The sequence below is a fragment of the Sphaerodactylus townsendi genome, linkage group LG10 (assembly GCF_021028975.2).
Source record: "Sphaerodactylus townsendi isolate TG3544 linkage group LG10, MPM_Stown_v2.3, whole genome shotgun sequence".
In the NCBI taxonomy this organism is placed as follows: Eukaryota; Metazoa; Chordata; class Lepidosauria; order Squamata; family Sphaerodactylidae; genus Sphaerodactylus; species Sphaerodactylus townsendi.
Genome location: NC_059434.1, coordinates 11401303 through 11419267, shown reverse-complemented (window position 1 = coordinate 11419267; position 17965 = coordinate 11401303). Strand labels below are relative to the sequence as shown.

General features: G+C 46.3%; 1 protein-coding gene and 1 pseudogene across 1 annotated transcript in view; one reads left to right on the top strand and one right to left on the bottom strand.

Moving 5' to 3' along the window:
* The window catches only part of LOC125439597, a 33679-nt pseudogene extending 16599 nt beyond the window's left edge, over positions 1 to 17080 (bottom strand).
* A 91-nt stretch (positions 17081 to 17171) lies between these two features.
* The window catches only part of SEL1L3 (SEL1L family member 3), a 73406-nt gene continuing 72612 nt past the window's right edge, over positions 17172 to 17965 (top strand). The window contains 1 exon segment of the mRNA XM_048508709.1: positions 17172 to 17175. Within this exon segment, the coding sequence (XP_048364666.1) occupies positions 17172 to 17175 (4 nt within the window).

Sequence of the window (17965 nt, the reverse complement as noted above, 5' to 3'; positions counted from 1 at the left end):
ATAAGGTGACCAGACGTCCCGCTTTTGGCGGGACAGTCCCGCCGTAAACCAATCTGTCCCGCGGGGTTTTTTAACTGTCCTGATTTTGCCTTCTGGGGCGCTCCCCTTTTCCCACCCTGTCACAGGGCGGGAAACAGGGGAGCGCCCCAGAAGGCAGTGCGGCAGCTTCCTGCGCATGCAGCCGCAGGAGCACACTGCCTTTTGGGGTGCTCCCCGGTTTCCCGCCTGGGGAGCGCCCCAAAAGGCAGTGCGCTCCTGCGGCCGCGCGCGCATGCACGCGCCCCCCCGGTCCCGGTTTAAAAAGGTGACAATCTGGTCACCTTAGCCTTAGAGCATGTGCAGAGCTGTCTGCCCTCCATAGTAAGACCAAAACTCTACACGTATGGAATATGGTAACCTGTTTTCAGGTTAGAGCATAAGATTTATGAGAGGTGTCAGGCCTAGTCATGTCTCATGCTCTGAGTGATGTAGCTGAAGGGAGCTCTGAGTGATGTAGCTATTTTGGAATGGCGTCATTACAGCAAGAAATTAGGAAATTAGAAGGTCCCACCCTTAATTCCTGTGGAGGGCAGAACTGCTGCAAACAATGAGGGAATTATTAAAGTACTTTGTTTAGTTGACAGCAAAGAAGCAGTCCTCCCCAAAGTTCTTTGCAATGTTAACTGCACTGGAGCAGCTCTTCTTACCACGGAGACCTTTCAGAGGCTTGGACTGGAATAAAAATTCAGAAATCACAAAAAGGTGTAGAAAATAAAGAATTCCTCCTTACCGTCTGACAAATGTAAGCCAGTATCTTGAAGCTCTCCGAACAGCTCTTGGTATTTATCCCTCAGCTCTTTCTTCCAGAAGGAGTCTTTGCACTTGAAGTTTCCTCCATATTTGTTGTTCATTTCCAAATAATAATTGTTATGAAGGCCTGAAGCAAATGAAAGCAAATTATCCTGGCTGATTTTCAGAAGCCTTCCACATAGATAAGCTTTTTTTTCTTCACTGTTACTTTTTATGATGTCAAAAAAAAGTATCCCAATGCACCTCCCTTACATTTAAAGATGGGGTTGCTCCTGCTTCATATTTGGTTCCTGAGTGCTTAAAATTATGACTGTGAGTGTTTCTATACTAGGAACATTCAGTCTGATCTTAAACTTGTTTGTTCAAGAGCGAGACCCAACAGCTGAAATGAGACTTCATCTTTACTAGCAGTATTTGAAACAGCAGGCTGAAATAGATATCATGATTTCTTTTCCCCAGGGAAACCTGGAGACTGTAGTTCTGTGAATGAGACTATGGGAAGAGTTGCCAATTCTGGGTTGGTGAATACCTGAAGATTTTGGGGGTGGAGCCTGAGGAGGGTGGGGTTTAATGGGGTGTAATGCCATAGAGTCCACCTTCCAAAGCCGCCATTTTCTCCAGGTGAACTGATCGCTGTCAGTTGTACCAGTTGTAATTCCAAGAAGAGTTTGGATTTATACTCTGCTTTTCTTAACCGTAAGGAGTCTCAAATCGACTTACAAAGCCCTTCCCTTTCTCTCCCCAAAATGGACACCTTGTGAGATAGGTGGGGCTGAGAGAGTTCAGAAAGAACTGTGACTAGCCCAAGGTCACCCAGCTGATGCACATAGGGGCAAAAAATCCAAACTTCACATACACGCTACAGGGATCAGTGCTATCAGGGAAGTCGATCTCTGGCTACCAATCTCGATCCTTCTTGATCTGAGGTTGCAAATGCCTTAGCAGACCAGGTGCTCAGGAGCAGCAGCAGCAGAAGGCCATTGCTTTCACCTCCTGCATGTGAGCTCCCAAAGGCACTGGTGGGCTACTGCGAGTAGCAGAGAGCTGGACTAGATGGACTCTGGTCTGATCCAGCAGGCTCTTTCTTATGTTCTTAAGTTAATTTTGAGTACAGTGTATTATAGTATTATATTACAGTGTTATTATAGTAGTCTAGTAGTAATTATATTATATTATATTATATTATATTATATTATATTATATTATATTATATTATATTATATTATAGTGCATTATATAGTAGTATTACAGTGTATTACAGTAGTCTAGCCTCAGTGTTACTTAGTTTATTTGAGTTTAACAACCCATAGGCCATACACCCATTTTTAAAAAACTTTGATAGCAAACAGCAAAACAGAATTTTGCCACATCTACTACACAGTTTTGATTTAGACCAGGGGTCGGGAACCTTTTAGACTCAAAGAGCCATTTGGGCCCATTTTCCCCGGAAAAGAAAATTCATGGAGCCGCACCCTGGGGGGGGGGGGGGGATTCCACTTCCTTCTCTCGGCCTCTGTGGGCGGGACGGAGGCGCGGAGGCCGCTTTCTCTGGGGGGGGGAGGCAGCGAGGCTGCTGTTTCGACTCTGCTGCTTCTAAGTTGCTGCTTCGCTGGTTTCTACCTTCACCGCTGTTGCGGCTCTTCCTCCCTTCGACCTGTCAAAATCCCCTGCGTTGCCAACTCCAGGGCTGAGCTGTTTCCTGGGATTTTTGGGCGAACGGCTGGTGCTGGCTTTTCTCTTGGGCGGTGGTGCGCGGAGGCCACTTCCCCTGGGGCAGCGCGCAGGCTTCTCTTCTCCTGGGCGGTGGGCGCGCCGAGGCCGCTTCTCTCTCCCTGGGGCTGCAGCACGGGAGGCCGCTTTGGGGCGGTGGCTGAGGCCTCTGGGGTGGCGGGCGCTGGGGCCGCCTTCTGGGGTGGCGGTGGCTGGAGGCCGCCTCGCTGGGGCGGCAGCGCGCGCGGGAGGCCGCCTCGCCGGGACGGGCGGCAGTCTTCAAGGGCTGTGAAGGGGCGAACTTCACGCTGCCCAGGAAGGGGCGGGAGTCAGCACCACAGGCTCCCAAGAGCCGCTATGTCAGCCGCAGGTTCCCGACCCCTGATTTAGACCCTTAAGAAGCAACCTTAATTTCATAAGGGTTGCCAATTTAGCAATCCATTTAGTCATCAACTTTTTCCTTTCAACTTCATATTTACGGCAGTCAGAAAAACACATGCGCAGATGAATCAAGCGCCTTCATTTGACAGTGTCAGGATCTTTGATCTGAAGGACTAGCGGTCCTTCATCTCAGCTGTTGGGAGTGCGTTATAGGGTGCAATCATATATGCTTGTTTCGATTCAGGGGCTGCTCAGTGTTGCTGTAGTGTGGATCCTGGTGGCCAGGTCAGCTTCCTTCAGGTAAGGAGCCATCTTACAGGTCAAGCTGAGTTCGTAGAAAGCTTCTTCTGCAGCTGCATTAACTTGCTGCTCCAGAAATAAAGCTGACCTGTGGCTGGTGATGTCACTTAACTGCATAACCCTGTTATAATCAGGGGACCCAAAGGGGTCAAAGTGTGATAGAATGGTGGGGGCTTATCAGCTGCTAAACCCTCCCATGTCTTTAACTGAATCGAATAAGGCTCTGGTGTTCTCGACCTTGGAGACCAGAGGGAAGTCAGGATGAATACTGCCTCCTCCCAGCACCTGGGTTATTATCTCAGTTGCAAAAGGTCACAGCTTGCTGAATCTCAAGTGACAGCAGTTATTTTCTAGCTTAAACTTGTCTCTTTATAGGCCTGAAGCTTGAACCAATGTTTAAGAGAACAAAAGACCGAATGAAGGGACTCAGTTTCTTGACAATTATCACCATCCACATATCCCTAGCAGGATAGTCCTCCAAATCCTAAATGAAAAGCAAAATGCTATAGTTTGTCCACAATTGCACATGCACATATATGTATGTATACATCATGGACAGCACAGTGAGGTAGGGACCAATATTCATGTACTGTAACTTCATACTTACACTTTCCCTCTTCTTGTCTAAGTCTGAATCCATACTCAGATGCTATGCTTTGGATATCTGCACATGTTTTGTAGTACTGTTCAATTCTTTCCATAATTTCATTGTGGTTGAAAAGATTAGAGATCTGCAAGGAGAAAGTGCAATTTTTACTTGTTTCAGCAAGAGTAACTAAAACAGCAGTAACCGCACACATTTTCTAGAGAAGACTTTGAATGTATTTTAAACACTGCATACAATGCAGATTATTGTATTTTATTCCTATTGCGGATGAATAAATCAAGCTGTGGAAACGCCACCATTTAGCATGCAACATGGTTCCATCGAAGAAAAAGCACCAGGTATACTTTGTGTTGGCAATCTATGTTGGATCCAGCCAGTGGTGGGATTCAAAAATTTTAGTAACAGGTTCCCATGGTGGTGGGATTCAAACTGTGGCATAGTGCCAATGGGGCTGGGTGGGGCATGATGGGGGCGTGGCTGGGCATTCTGGGGGCGAGGCATTCCTGGGCGGGACTGTGGCAAGGACGCAGCCGCTGCACTGGTACTTGGGTGGGAAACGACAAACGCAGGCTTAGGCTGCCACGACGCCGTGCACTCCTGCTTCGCTCCCAAGCGCCGCTACTGCTGAGAGGAGGGGCGAATTCAAGGCAAAAATCACGTGGCAAAATCACCAATTAGTAACCCCCTCTTGGCACACACAAATAATTAGTAACCTACTCTCGGGAACCTGAGAACCTGCTGGATCCCACCTCTGGATCCAGCAATGTACAACTTTACCTCAAAAAGCAGCTATAGATTGTGGAACATGAATTGTGGATAAGAGATTAACTCCACCTTGCCACCATTTCCCTCAACCGAAAGTACCCGGGAGACCAAGTTCTATGAGGAAAGGCTGAGGGACTTGGGAATGTTTAGTCTGGGGGGAAAAAGAGATTGGGGTGGGGGGCATCATTGCTCTCTTTAAATATTTAAAGGGCTGTCAGTTAGAGGAGGGCATGGAGCAATAATGGGTTTACATAACAGGCAGGAAGATTCTGACTGGATATTAGGAAAATGTTGTTTATAGTAAGAGCTGTGCAACAGTGGAATCAGCTGCCTGGGGATGTGGTGAGCTCCCCCTCGCTGGCAGTCTTTAAGCAGCAGCTGGACAAACACTTGTCTGGGATGCTCTAGGTTGATTCTGCATTGAGAAGAGGGTTGGAATAGATAGCCTGTATGACCTTTTGAATGCTATTGTTCTATGACTCTGCCCTCCTTGGTTATGTTTAGCCTAGTAAAAACTGTCTGGTGGAGTGTGGAACGTAATAGTGGGTTAAAAACAGTGGTGGATCTTCAAAAAATTTTAGTAACAGGCTCCCCATGGTGGTGGATTCAAACAGTGCATGAGCTAATGGGGCTGGGCGGGCACCACGGGTGTGGCCGGCATTCCAGGGCGGGCATTAATAATTTCTCTGTTACTGTAAAAAACTCTTACTGTAAAAAAAAAAAAGTTCCTAATTTCCAGCTGGCATCTTTCTGTCCATAATTTAAACTCATATTCTAGCAAGTCCTATCAGTCCACGGCCAACAGAAACAACAACTTCTAATTGACTGCCTGTCAAATACTTCTAATACTTTCAAATACTTCATTTTGTTTCTAGAAATCAAAAGAAAGATACCTTCCTTAAACAAGGAACTTTACCATATTTCTAAAACATGTTTTTAAACAGCCCAACAGGGAGAATTATCCCGCTTTCTACCTTTGCTAACCAGCCACATAGGAAACAACAGGACTCTTATGGTTTTTGATCTACTGGAATTTCTAACGGAAAAGGAGACTCCAATTATAACCTCCCTCGCACACACACAAATAATTAAACTCCACTCTTGGGAACTGGTGAGAACCTGCTGATTCCACTCTGATCCGTTAAATGTACAACTTACCTCAAAAGCAGCTATAGATTGTGAACATGAATTGTGGATAAGAGATTAACCCCACCTTGCCACCATTTCCCAACCAAAGTACCCGGGAGACCAAGTTCTATGAGGAAAGGCTGAGGGACTTGGGAATGTTTAGTCTGGGGGGAAAAAGAGATTGGGGTGGGGGGCATCATTGCTCTCTTTAAATATTTAAAGGGCTGTCAGTTAGAGGAGGGCATGGAGCAATAATGGGTTTACATAACAGGCAGGAAGATTCTGACTGGATATTAGGAAAATGTTGTTTATAGTAAGAGCTGTGCAACAGTGGAATCAGCTGCCTGGGGATGTGGTGAGCTCCCCCTCGCTGGCAGTCTTTAAGCAGCAGCTGGACAAACACTTGTCTGGGATGCTCTAGGTTGATTCTGCATTGAGAAGAGGGTTGGAATAGATAGCCTGTATGACCTTTTGAATGCTATTGTTCTATGACTCTGCCCTCCTTGGTTATGTTTAGCCTAGTAAAAACTGTCTGGTGGGAGGTGGGAATTGCACAGGGTTAAAAACAGTGGTGGGATCAAAAAATTTTAGTAACAGGCTCCCATGGTGGTGGGATTCAAACAGTGGCGTAGCGCCAATGGGGCTGGGCGGGGCACGACGGGGGTGTGGCCGGGCATTCCAGGGGCATTAATTCTCTGTTACTGTAAAAAACTCTTACTGTAAAAAAAAAAGTCTTTAATTTCCAGCTGGGTATCCTTCGCCCATAATTTTAAACTCATTCTAGCAAGTCCCATCGCCTACTGCCAACAGAAACAACAACTTCTCCTCTAATTGACTGCCTGTCAAATACTTAATACTTTCAAATACTTCATTTTATTTCTAGAAATCAAAGAGAAAGATACTTTCAGCAAGCAAGGAACTTTACCATATTTCTAAAACATGTTTTTAAAACAGCCCAACAGGGAGAATTATCCCGTTTTCTACCTTTGCTAACCAGCCACATAGGAAACAACAGGACTTTATGGTTTTTGGATCTAATGGAATTTCTAACGGAAAAGCAGACCCAATTAGTAACCCCCTCTCGGCACACACAAATAATTAGTAACCCACTCTTGGGAACTGGTGAGAACCTGCTGGATTCCACCTCTGGTTAAAAAGGAGTTCAAAAATAATTCCCCTAGCACCATGGCCCAAAAACCTCCCCCTCTTTCTCTGTTCATTGAGGCTAAATTGCACATTGAAGAGCCTGATCGCAGATCTTGCACATAATGATGTGCAATTGATAACTCGGTGCTCATTTTCAACTTACCCGAGCTTCTGATGGCGAGTCTTCCCTAGTCAACAAGGGAGGACCAGTGCGAGAAGAAATTGCGGGGCGCCAGGTCATGTTTCCCACCCTGCAAAGTGGTTTGCTTGTTGCTGTATAACACACCTATAACAGCTTCCACATACTGCTTTTACCTTTGAGCTGGTAACTGTCACATATTGTTCAACTTTTTTAAAGGAAGAAAAACAAATCCTGCTGATAAAAAATTATGCTGTTTAAGAATGCTTTCATTGTCGCTAAACTGGTCTTCAGAATAGCAAAAATTACAGGAGAAATGAGTACCACACTTAAAATGACTGCTGGGTCTGACACAGTTCTCCTAATCCATGACCAGAGTTGATGGCTTTCCGCTCACCTTTCTTGACCCTAGACTATTTAGCCGATAGTATTTCGCCGGGCCAAAATATCCTTCGATGCCTGATGCATAGCTACTGCCTCCAAGAATGAAATATCCCGAAGTGTCGTCGTAAAAGAAATCTTTCCTAAAACTGGAAATGGAGATACATGAATGTTCTGAATATTTCAAAACATTGTGACGCAATTAAAATATTTTATGTCCCTAATAAGACCCACAGGCAAAGACACAGTCTGCGAAATTCAAATGGATCCTGCTTTGCTTAAGAAAGGTGAGGTAGAAGTGTTGACAAATAAATAAATAAGAAGGATCCTTATGGAGGGATGTCATGGTCTCCACCCACACCAGCCTCTGGGAGGGCTGGCTGCGGAAGGAACCATGTCACTTTCCTGAAGTATGCTGTCCCTCCTGAAGAAGAAGAAGAAGAAGAAGAAGAAGAAGAAGAAGAAGAAGAAGAAGAGGAGGAGGAGGAGGAGGAGGAGGAGGAGTTTGGATCCCCTTTCTCCTGCAGGAGACTCGAGAACACAATCTCCTTGCCTTTCCCCCTCACAACAAACACTATTGGAGTAGGTGGTGGGGCTGAAAGAGTCTTCGGTGGCTGTGACTAGCCGCAAGGTCACCCAGCTGGCGGTGTGGGAGTTATTGTACAGGCTAATCTGGTTACGGATCAGCCTCCACAGCTCAGGCGCAGAGCTGAATCAAACCGGTTCCTCCAGATTAGATACCGCGAGCTCTTTAACCTCCTAATCCCGCTGCTGCTCACCAAAGAATGCATGCCAGAACATTATGTAGAACTGAGGAAGTGGATCCTGCATCATTCTGATAACATAAGAAACATGTCACTAATTCTTTTCTAGGGTTCACATACTGAGGAAAACGCCAGGCCCATTCATGCACTTGTAGCCGCCTTCACATTGAGCGGACATTCCCTTCAAATTGGATTCCCTATAATGCACACATTTTCCCCACTCCCAAACTCACTGTGCCTCAGGTCAAAAAAGCTCCATGGTTTCCAAAACCTCTGAAAGTGCAACTTTTCCTCCTGCTTTGCGGGGAAAGCGAAGGGAGACAGCCTGCATTCGGCTATCCTCAGGTTTTCTTGCTCTTCCCCACCCTCCCTGCCCACCTAACAGCAGTTCCTCCCCATCTTCGGGGCAGCAATTCAGAGCAATCAGAAGAGCTTTTTTTAAAAAAATATAATACTCGCTGGCTCTATGGCTGGAGCAATAGATTGGTGAAATTCATGCATGGTACATGGTCTAGCAAAATAATGCTAGACCTAAGACAGAACACAAAACAAAACAAAACAAAACAAAAGCAGCATAGAGCATCCTTTCCAGCTGGAGGTCACATGGAGAGAACAGGTAGGTAAAATGGTGGATCAGATCAGCTAGGGCAGTGGTGGCGAACCTTTGGCCCTCCAGATGTTATGGACTACAATTCCCATCAGCCCCTTCCAGCATGGCCAATTGGCCATGTTGGAAGGGGCTGATGGGAAGTAGAGTTACCTAAACTTCTGGAGGGCCAAAGGTTCGCCACCACGGAGCTAAAGATACTTCCAAGCGGGAGAATCCCATTTGAACAGCGAACAAAAAGTAAAAAAATGGGGAAAACCCGCTGGGAAGCTGGTCGTTGATTAGAAGGCAGTGAAAGCATAAAGGGGCCGAATCTAAAATGGAGGAAAGAGAATTGTTCTTACATAAATGTTTGATGCCGGCGACTATTCCGATTCTTTTCAGCACTGGATATCTCTATCTAAAGAAGGAAAATCATTTACTGTTAGATTCCAAAGTATAAACGTTGCAGTTCGATTAACAATACGGAGCTTATTTAGTCTTGGACTGTCAAATTTACTTCTTCAGCATGTTCTACACGCAGCTGTGAAGATCCCATGAGAAGAGTTCACAACTACCATTTTCACACAATTTCCTCAAATGTGTTTTATTTTCCTTTTCAGAAAATGCCATTCAAAATGAATGGATCAGTGAAACTGAGAGCGTTTCCCCACTTACTCACAGCCCCCTATGCCGTGTGGTCATTTCTGGCGCGCGCCTGGGCTTCCCCATGACCCCGCCGTCATCAAAAGGTGCTGTTTTGAAGAGCACTCGGGTTGCCCAGATGCTTGGATCACCTCCCATGCTGCGCCAAATTGTTTTCCTGTGTTTTTTCTGTCAATAAACTCTTTGGCTATGGCCATTTAGGTTATTTTACATATATTGTCTGGTGTATTATTTTGGGAATTAGGTTTTACTTCCGAACCCAGGAAGGACCACTCCTCCACCCACAAAGGAAAAGATTGCATTTGGACCGATCGTTATTGCTTTCATTTTACACTGCTCTCCAAACGTTTTTTACAATTCCACCTACAGCATTTCCATGCTTCCTTACACTTTCAATCACGGGACGAAGGCTGTGAGAGAATTGGACCTACCTGCCCTCTGTCGAAAGAGAGGTCGAGTCGGAGCCACTCCCTCAGAGGAAGGCTGAAGGAGGTTTTCACAGCCAGGTCTCCTCCTTCGACAAGGCGCATCTGGATGTGGACATAGCCTGAAGAAGAGAAGAGGGAAGACTTTGGATTTGCACCCCTGCTTTTCCCAACTGTAAGAAGTCTTAAAAGAGGGTTTCAAATGCTTTCCCTCCTTCTCCCAATCACAGACATCTTGTGAGGTCAGTGGGGCTGAGAGCATTCTGAGAGAACTGTGACTAGCCAAAGATCACTTCCAACGAGCTTCATATGGAGGAGAAGGGAAAAAACCTGGTTGTCCCTATTAGAGTCCATCTCTCTTAACCACTATACCACATTGGCTCTCCTGGACAAAGAACATAATTGTCAGGATGCGTTTTCTCCTTCCATCAAAGGAATGCCTCTCAGGTGAAGGCATTCACACCTACTCAGAGAAGGAGCTCCCACTCCTATGGGAAGAGGGAGAAGGAGCTCCCTCTCCTTAATGCACCTTTCTCTTTCCTTTTTTATTTCCTTTCCTTTGATGCTTGCAACTGTAGATGTGACTGATGCCAACTCCAAAGGGGGCGGCGTTGTTAACTAATCTTTCGCTGCTCTGGCCTTGGGGATGTTCACCTTCCCAATGGCTCTTTCTTTCTGCTTTATCTTTCTCACATTCCATGGGAAAAGGGAGGGGGGATGGTTGCTACGTGGGGATAAAGACAGAGGCAATTGCAAGTGTGATCAGAACGGGCTTTCGCAAAACCAGGTACATGCTGTTGTTATCAATAAAGGCTTCTGATCGAGAATCCAGAGTCTTGTGTTGACTTCACTCTCAGAACCTGACAATCACCCATCTTGATAGAAATTGATAGATTTCTTGATAGAAATTATTAGTGGATCCACTATCTAACAACATTCTAGGCATGGGCTCTATAGTAAAATGAAGGGGGAGAAGTTGACAGCTCTGGTTTGGGGATTTGGGGAAAGGAGGAGGAGGAGGAAGAAGAGGTTTAGGGAGGAACTTCAATGGGATATGATAAGAGGTGGGATCCAGCAGGTTCTCACAGGTTCCCGAGAGTAGGTTACTAATTATTTGTGTGTGCCGAGAGGGGGTTACTAATTGGTGATTTTGCCACGTGATTTTTGCCTTAGTTATGCCCCTCCTCTGCTCCTCAGCAGTAGCTTGCAGAACTTGAAGCAGTCTAGCAGGAGGTGCACCGGCATGCGTGGCAGCCTGCACCTGCGTGCATTTGTTTCCCCGCCCAAGGACCGGCGCAGTGGCTGCGTCCTTGCCACAGCCCTGCCCAGCAATGCCCCACCCCTGGAATGCCCGGCCATGCCCCCATCGTGCCCCGCCCAGTCCCATTGGCACTAGGTCACTGTTTGAATCCCACCCCCATGGGAATCTGTTACTAAAATGTTTGGATCCCACCACTGGATATGATGCCTTAGAGACCACCTTCCAAAGTTGCCATTTCCTCTAGCTAGAATTATCTCTGTTGCCTGGAAAACAGTTGTAATAGCTGGAGATTTCCAGCTACCATCAGGAGGTTGGTAACAGCACCTTCAGCCTTTTCTCGAACAACATCCATTATATACAGTTGGTTCGAGCTGCAGTAACTTGATTCCTGGAACTCAGCTTTGAGAAAGGCAGAGTTGGGGTTGATGCAAAAACCACAAACAGAGAGTGCTTCACTTAATGGCTATTTAGTGGAGGAAGTGGAAATTGACTTTGGGCCCAGTGGTCCCGTCCCCTGCTTGCTGACCGGAACGACAGTTTTTCTGGGATAAAAACTAATGTAGATCAGTAGGACAGAAGATAGTCACATTGTGAAGTGGCTTTGCTTGTTCCCATTTCCGTCAATGTGGCTGCCCTTCTTAAAACATTAGGAGGGATTGTTAAAAATTATGTAAAGTAGATATGCCATCTTAAACATACAGTGGATTAAGTTGGTCGGGCACTGGAAGATCCCCCCGCCCGCCCGCCTGCCCGCCCGCCCACCCCAACCTCACCTTTATCCGTTAGAAATACAGAAGGGGTCCCATACATTTCTTCAGAATCAATAAAGTACAGGAGTCCGCACAAAGGTTTTTTGCAGTAATGGAGTAAATAAAGCCAGATGGAAACAGTAAACCTGTAGAAAGGCAAACAGAAATCAATCACACATTCCCACACAAGGGTGATATCCTCACTGGCGATTAATCCTGGGATAGTCACCCGAAATACCCATGCTCCCTCAAGATGTCCTCACAGCCGAACCGTGGAACACAGATCAGTCCCGTTTTTGGCGCTCCTCTCACCCCTTATCACGGGATTTTCCTGGACCTGCTTGTATATGCACCTTTTTGAAAATACACTCCAATGGGAGCTAATAGGAGATGGGGGCTAAACATTTGAGGGTCCATAACTTTGACCTCCATGAACCAAACTTCACCAAACCTGGGTGGTATCATCAGAAGAGTCTCCTACTGATACCACCCAGGTTTTGTGAAATTTGTTCTAGGGAGTTTAAAGCTATGGACTACCAAAGGGGATGCCCCATCCCCCATTGTTTCCAATGGGAGCTAATAGGAGACGGGGGCTACACATTTGAGGGTCCATAAATTTGGCCCCCATTAACTAAACTTCACCAAGCCTGGGTGGTATCATCAGGAGAGTCTCCTACTGATACCACCCAGGTTTTGTGAAATTTGTTCTAGGGGGTCCAAAGCTATGGACTCCCAAAGGGGATGCCCCATCCCCCATTGTTTCCAATGGGAGCTAATAGGAGATGGGGGCTACATATTTGAGGGTCCATAAATTTGGCCCCCATAAACTAAACTTCACCAAACCTGGGTGGTATCATCAGGAGAGTCTCCTACTGATACCACTCAGGGTTTGTGAAGTTTGTTCTAGGGGGTCCAAAACAACAGACTTTCAAAGGAGGTGCCCATCCCCCATTGTTTCCAATGGGAGCTAATCGGAGATGGGGGCTACATATTTGAGGGGCCATAAATTTGGCCCTCATTAACCAAACTTCACCAAACCTGGGTGGTATTATCAGGAGGGTTTCCTAAAGATACTCTGAAATTTTGGTGCTGCTAGCTTAACAATTGCACCCCTGACAGCAGGCACCCTCCCCCCACAGGCAGTCCTGGACATCTTCGCTAGAAACATGCTGCAGTGAGGATGTTGGAACCTGGATGAAAAGGTGCCAATTCTTTTGAAACTTGCTTGTATCTAGATTAAATTCTCAGTGGGAATTCAGCCTTGGACTCTGAGATTATACCATTGCAGAGAGTATTTTATTTTTCTGAACATGCAGAACATGAAGGATTGGGTTTGTTTTAGGTGTTTTTGGAGCCCGCTGTGCAAATCTTTGGGCGCTTCAATTGCATATCAGTTTCTTCCAAACCACGCAGCTGGCAAACCAGAGTGGATTAAAAATCTAGGGCTGCTGATCACCAGCTGGTGGTTAGAGATCTCCTGGAGTTACAACGGATCTCCAGGCGACAGAGATTAGTTCATCTGGAGAAAATTCAGCTTTGGAAAGTGGACTCTAAGGCATCTTACCCCACTGAAGCCCCTCCCCTCCCCAAACGCCGCCCTTCTCAGGCTCCGCCCCCAAATCCCCAGGTATTTCCCAAACCAGAGATGGCAACCTTAAGTAAATACTTTCAAAGAAAGCCAGTAGATGTACTTTGCAATACATTCCCATCTTTTCCCCCTAGTAACTGACTAGATCAGTGGTGGCGAACCTTTGGCACTCCAGATGTTATGGACTACAATTCCCATCAGTCCCTGCCAGTATGGCCAATTGCCCATGCTTGCAGGGGCTGATGGGAATTGTAGTCCATAACATCTGGAGTGCCAAAGGTTCGCCACCACGGAAGTAGATGAAGTGTGACCAGCTGTAAGCCTGTAGGGCAAATATGGTCCTCAGCTAAATTTGAATCAAGTTGTGGCTGCTTCACTTTAAACGAAAAATAGTTTATCTAGTGTTGCACTTCTATGTAATAAGTGCACATATTAATGCTGGCTTAATCATAAAGAAGAAGAAGTAGTAGTTTAGATTTATATCCCCCCTTTCTCTCCTGCAAGGAGACTCAAAGGGGCTTACATTCTCCTTCCCCTTTCCTGCGCCCCCACCACAAATACTCTGTGAGGTGGTGGGGCTGAGAGAGCTCTGAAGAACTGTGACTAGCCCAAGATCACTCAGCTGGCATGTGTTGGAGTGCACAAGCTAATTTGGTTCCCCAGAAAAACTTCCACAGCTCAAGTGGCAGAGTAGGGAATCAAACCCAGTTCTCCAGATTAGAGCGCACCTGCTCTTAACCACTACACCAAGTCAGCTCTCCCGTGATTGCCAAAATAAATTCTGCCCCCAGACCACTGGAGACAGAATATTGCTAAATACTGCAGAAGTTGACCATCCCTATCAATCATAGTCACTACTTACAGTCTTTTGTAATGAATTTATTTTTAACAGAAGCTGATATCTGCCAGAAAGAAAACCCAGGGCTCTCTATTTGGAAGGGACCATACAGGCCATTGAGCCCAACCCCCTGCTTAATGCAGGATCAACTTAGAACATCTCTGACAAGTGTTTGTTCAGCTGCTGCTTAAAGACTGCCAGTCGTGGAGAGATCACTACCTCCCTGGGCAGCCGATTCCACTGCTGAACTATTCTTATTGTCATCTTTTTTCCAATATCCAGCTAGTACCTTTCCACCTGCGATATATATCCATTATTCAAGTCCTATTGTCTGATGGCAACAGGAGCAACTCCCTGCGCTCCTCTAAGTGGTCGATTACCCACCACCGGCTTTGTCCCTCCCTTGCCCCACTCTGGCGCAAAAGTAGCACCAGAAGTGCTCTCGCTTTCCGCGGGGAAAGTGAGAAGCACAGGTGGGGCAAGAGGAAGTGCATTAGGACAAGCAATCTTGGCCTGACACAACTCCTCTGTCAGTGCACCGCAAGGAGGAAGTGCATCAGGACAATATTTCTTGCCCCAATGAGCTCCAGCTGCCAGCGCATGGCAGCTGCCCTGGGCATAATCAGCCAGTGACTGCCTTTTAAATTTTGAAAGAGAGATATCTTGCCCACTTACCCCCCTTAACCTCCTCTTCTCCAGATTGATTTGCTATCAAGGGTTGCCTGCCTGCCTACTAGCAAGTCAAGCATCGAACAGCATCAAACCCTATGCCATCTAAGCCCACAGACTTCAGGGGATGCAGGCAGTGGTGGGATCCAAAAATTGTAGTAACAGGTTCCCATGGTGGTGGGATTCAAACTGTGGCGTAACGCCAATGGGGCTGGGCGGGGCACGACGGGGGCGTGGCCGGGCATTCCAGGGGTGGGGCATTCCTGGGTGGGGCTGTGGCAAGGACGCAGCCGCTGCACCGGTCCTTGGGCGGAAACGAATGCATACAGGCGCAGGCTGCCACGCATGCCGGTGCACCTCCTGCTAGACTGCTTCAAGTTCTGCGCGCTACTGCTGAGAGGAGGGGCATAACTAAGGCAAAAATCACGTGGCAAAATCACCAATTAGTAACCCCTCTCGGCACACACAAATAATTAGTAACCTACTCTTGGGAACCTGTGAGAACCTGCTGGATCCCACCTCTGCATCTAAGCCCACAGACTTCAGGGATGCAGGTAAGATGCAAGGCTACTTAGAGAAACACTGTTAGTCAAGCAGGCTCCACAGCTGTTGCTAACTTGTCACAAGATAAATAAAGGTGCAGTTTGTGCAGATTGCAGGAAGGGGGGAAAAGTATCTGAAAGACTTATCTCTATTTGTTCACATCGAACTTTGCTGGTTTTCTGAGCACATGATTTTCTGGTTAGGGTAGAATTTTCAAAAGGAAAGGAACAGCTTGGCACGTTGCAGGCATTCTAGACTGTTCAGCATATTAAACAGCAGAATATCAAACACAGAAAACTTGCGGTGAGCTTGATGTTAGCACTGTTAGCACTGCAGGCTTTATATAATTGTAATTTGAGCACTGCAAGTTTCCTCATGAAATAAGTTGTGTGGCAGCACAGAAACGTTTTAAATAAATAATGGAGCAAAGAGAAAAGGCTTGTTCACATATGCAGGCACCCAACTAGATTATTTCTCTACTTGATACCTGCATGTATATCATGTAGGACAAGGGTCCCTCACATTTTAAAGCCTCCAGGCACATTTCGAATTCTGACAAGGTGTGGTGAGCGCAGTAACAAAATGGCAGCCGCAGGAGGCGGAACCAGCCACAAAATGATTGCCATAGCTTAACTTCATTAACACAGCTATAGCTCAAGTAACATTTTTAAAAATCTGCACACCCAATAAAATGTCCGAAAGTCAATCAAAAGCTTTGTTGAGGGAAAGCCCTGCCTGACCCCATCCAATTTCCAAAAATACTTGGTGACCTCTAGAAAAAATGTCAGCAGGTATCATGGCATTGAACACCTTATTGGGCACTCCTGGTGTAATGGTTTTCAAACTGTGGGTCAGGGTACTAAGTAAATCACAATGGACGGCCTTGCATGGACGTCCTTGAATGGATGGCCAGACTGGGGATAGGGGATGAGGGAAACTAGGAGTGAAGAACTAGGGATGGGCAAAATTTTTTTAGTATTTCTCAGGTTTAATAGACCCAGAAACTTCAGAAAAACCTGGAAAAAGCTGATACACCATACCAGCTTTTTCGGGGGGGTTTTCAAAAAAAAAACCCGGGTTATTAAACCAGAATTCTATGAGGGTCTTGGAGTTGACCCCGTGCCACCTGCTTCCTCCCAGACCCACGTAGAGTTAAGAGGCAGCAGTGCAGAGTTGAAAGCTGAGCCCAGTGTTCAACTGTGGGCACCACCACTGAACTTCATGTGGACTTCGGCGGCAGCATGCGCAGTTGAATGCTGGACCCGGCCAGGCGGAGGCCAATGTTGAACTGTACACATTGCCTGGTTTTAACTTTCGGTGAAACAGAGCATGGTATTGGTAATAGAACTGATAAACTAATAGAAAGGATTCTCTGGAAACCAGCTTTTAATTTAAACAATTTTCCAAGAAAGAATAGTAAACAGAAAGGCAGCAAAACCGGGGTGGGAGACAGATGGAGGAGGAAGAATTTCGACTTTAGGGCACACACAGTTATCCTCAAGGTGCTTTTATTTGCTTACATGGGGTAACCAATCTGATACTTCCTGATTGTTTCCAGATCTCTGTTCTTGAATTTGTGAAACTTCTTCACAAGGCCTGACATCTCTCCGCTTGATGCATATGGAAAGCTGAGGATCTCAACAGCGTCTGTAAAAAATCAGCCAATTTTTAATTTCTCAGGAACTACAATATGTATATGTTGCAATAGGTGCTTCTGGCTACCTTCTTCTTTACCGATGCGTAACTGACTAGTTGGTGAAACAGAATAAATATTTTGAGCCAACTGTTTTGTAAATGCCAGGAATGGTATCTAAACATCTCCCTCGTCCAAAGGATTCTATGCTGCTGGAAAGGAAAGGAGAAGGCTGAGCCCCCAGGGGGAGGGCAGTCTAGAAATGTAATTAATTAATTAATTAATTAATTAATTAATTAATTAATTAATACATACATACATACATACATTCATTCATTCATTCATTCATTCATTCATTCATTCTGGGCTGCTACATAAAGTTATAGCAATTGCTCACAGCATCCAGCATAGCCACAAACTGGAACCAAAGATGAACTGTGGCTCCTCCTTGCAATCCAATTCTGCGTACGTTTTCTCAGAAAAAAGTCCTAGTCGACATAGTCCTAAGCCACCATACATAGATGTTTTTCAAAGGATCCAGAGAAAATGTCTTCAGTTGTGGTGCAATCGATTGACTGTGGTCGTTTCCCCACTTACCTGCTGCTGCGCGCTACTCTCCCCAAGTAGCGCAGGGTCCCCCAGCACTCCCCACTACAGGGGCGGCGACAACGCAGCCGCCCCAATGCTGCCGCTGTCCTGCCCCTTCAGCGTGCGTCATTCCTGGCGCTCCTCAAAATAGCACCTTTTGATGACTCCGCGGTCGTGGGGAAGCCCGGGAGCGCACCAGAAATGACGCGCGCTGGGAGTAGCGCGCAGCAACCTTTGGTCAAGGTAAGTGGGGAAACGACCTATGTTTCCCTTGCATCTCTGCTTCCCTGAACTTCCTCCCCGGCACCT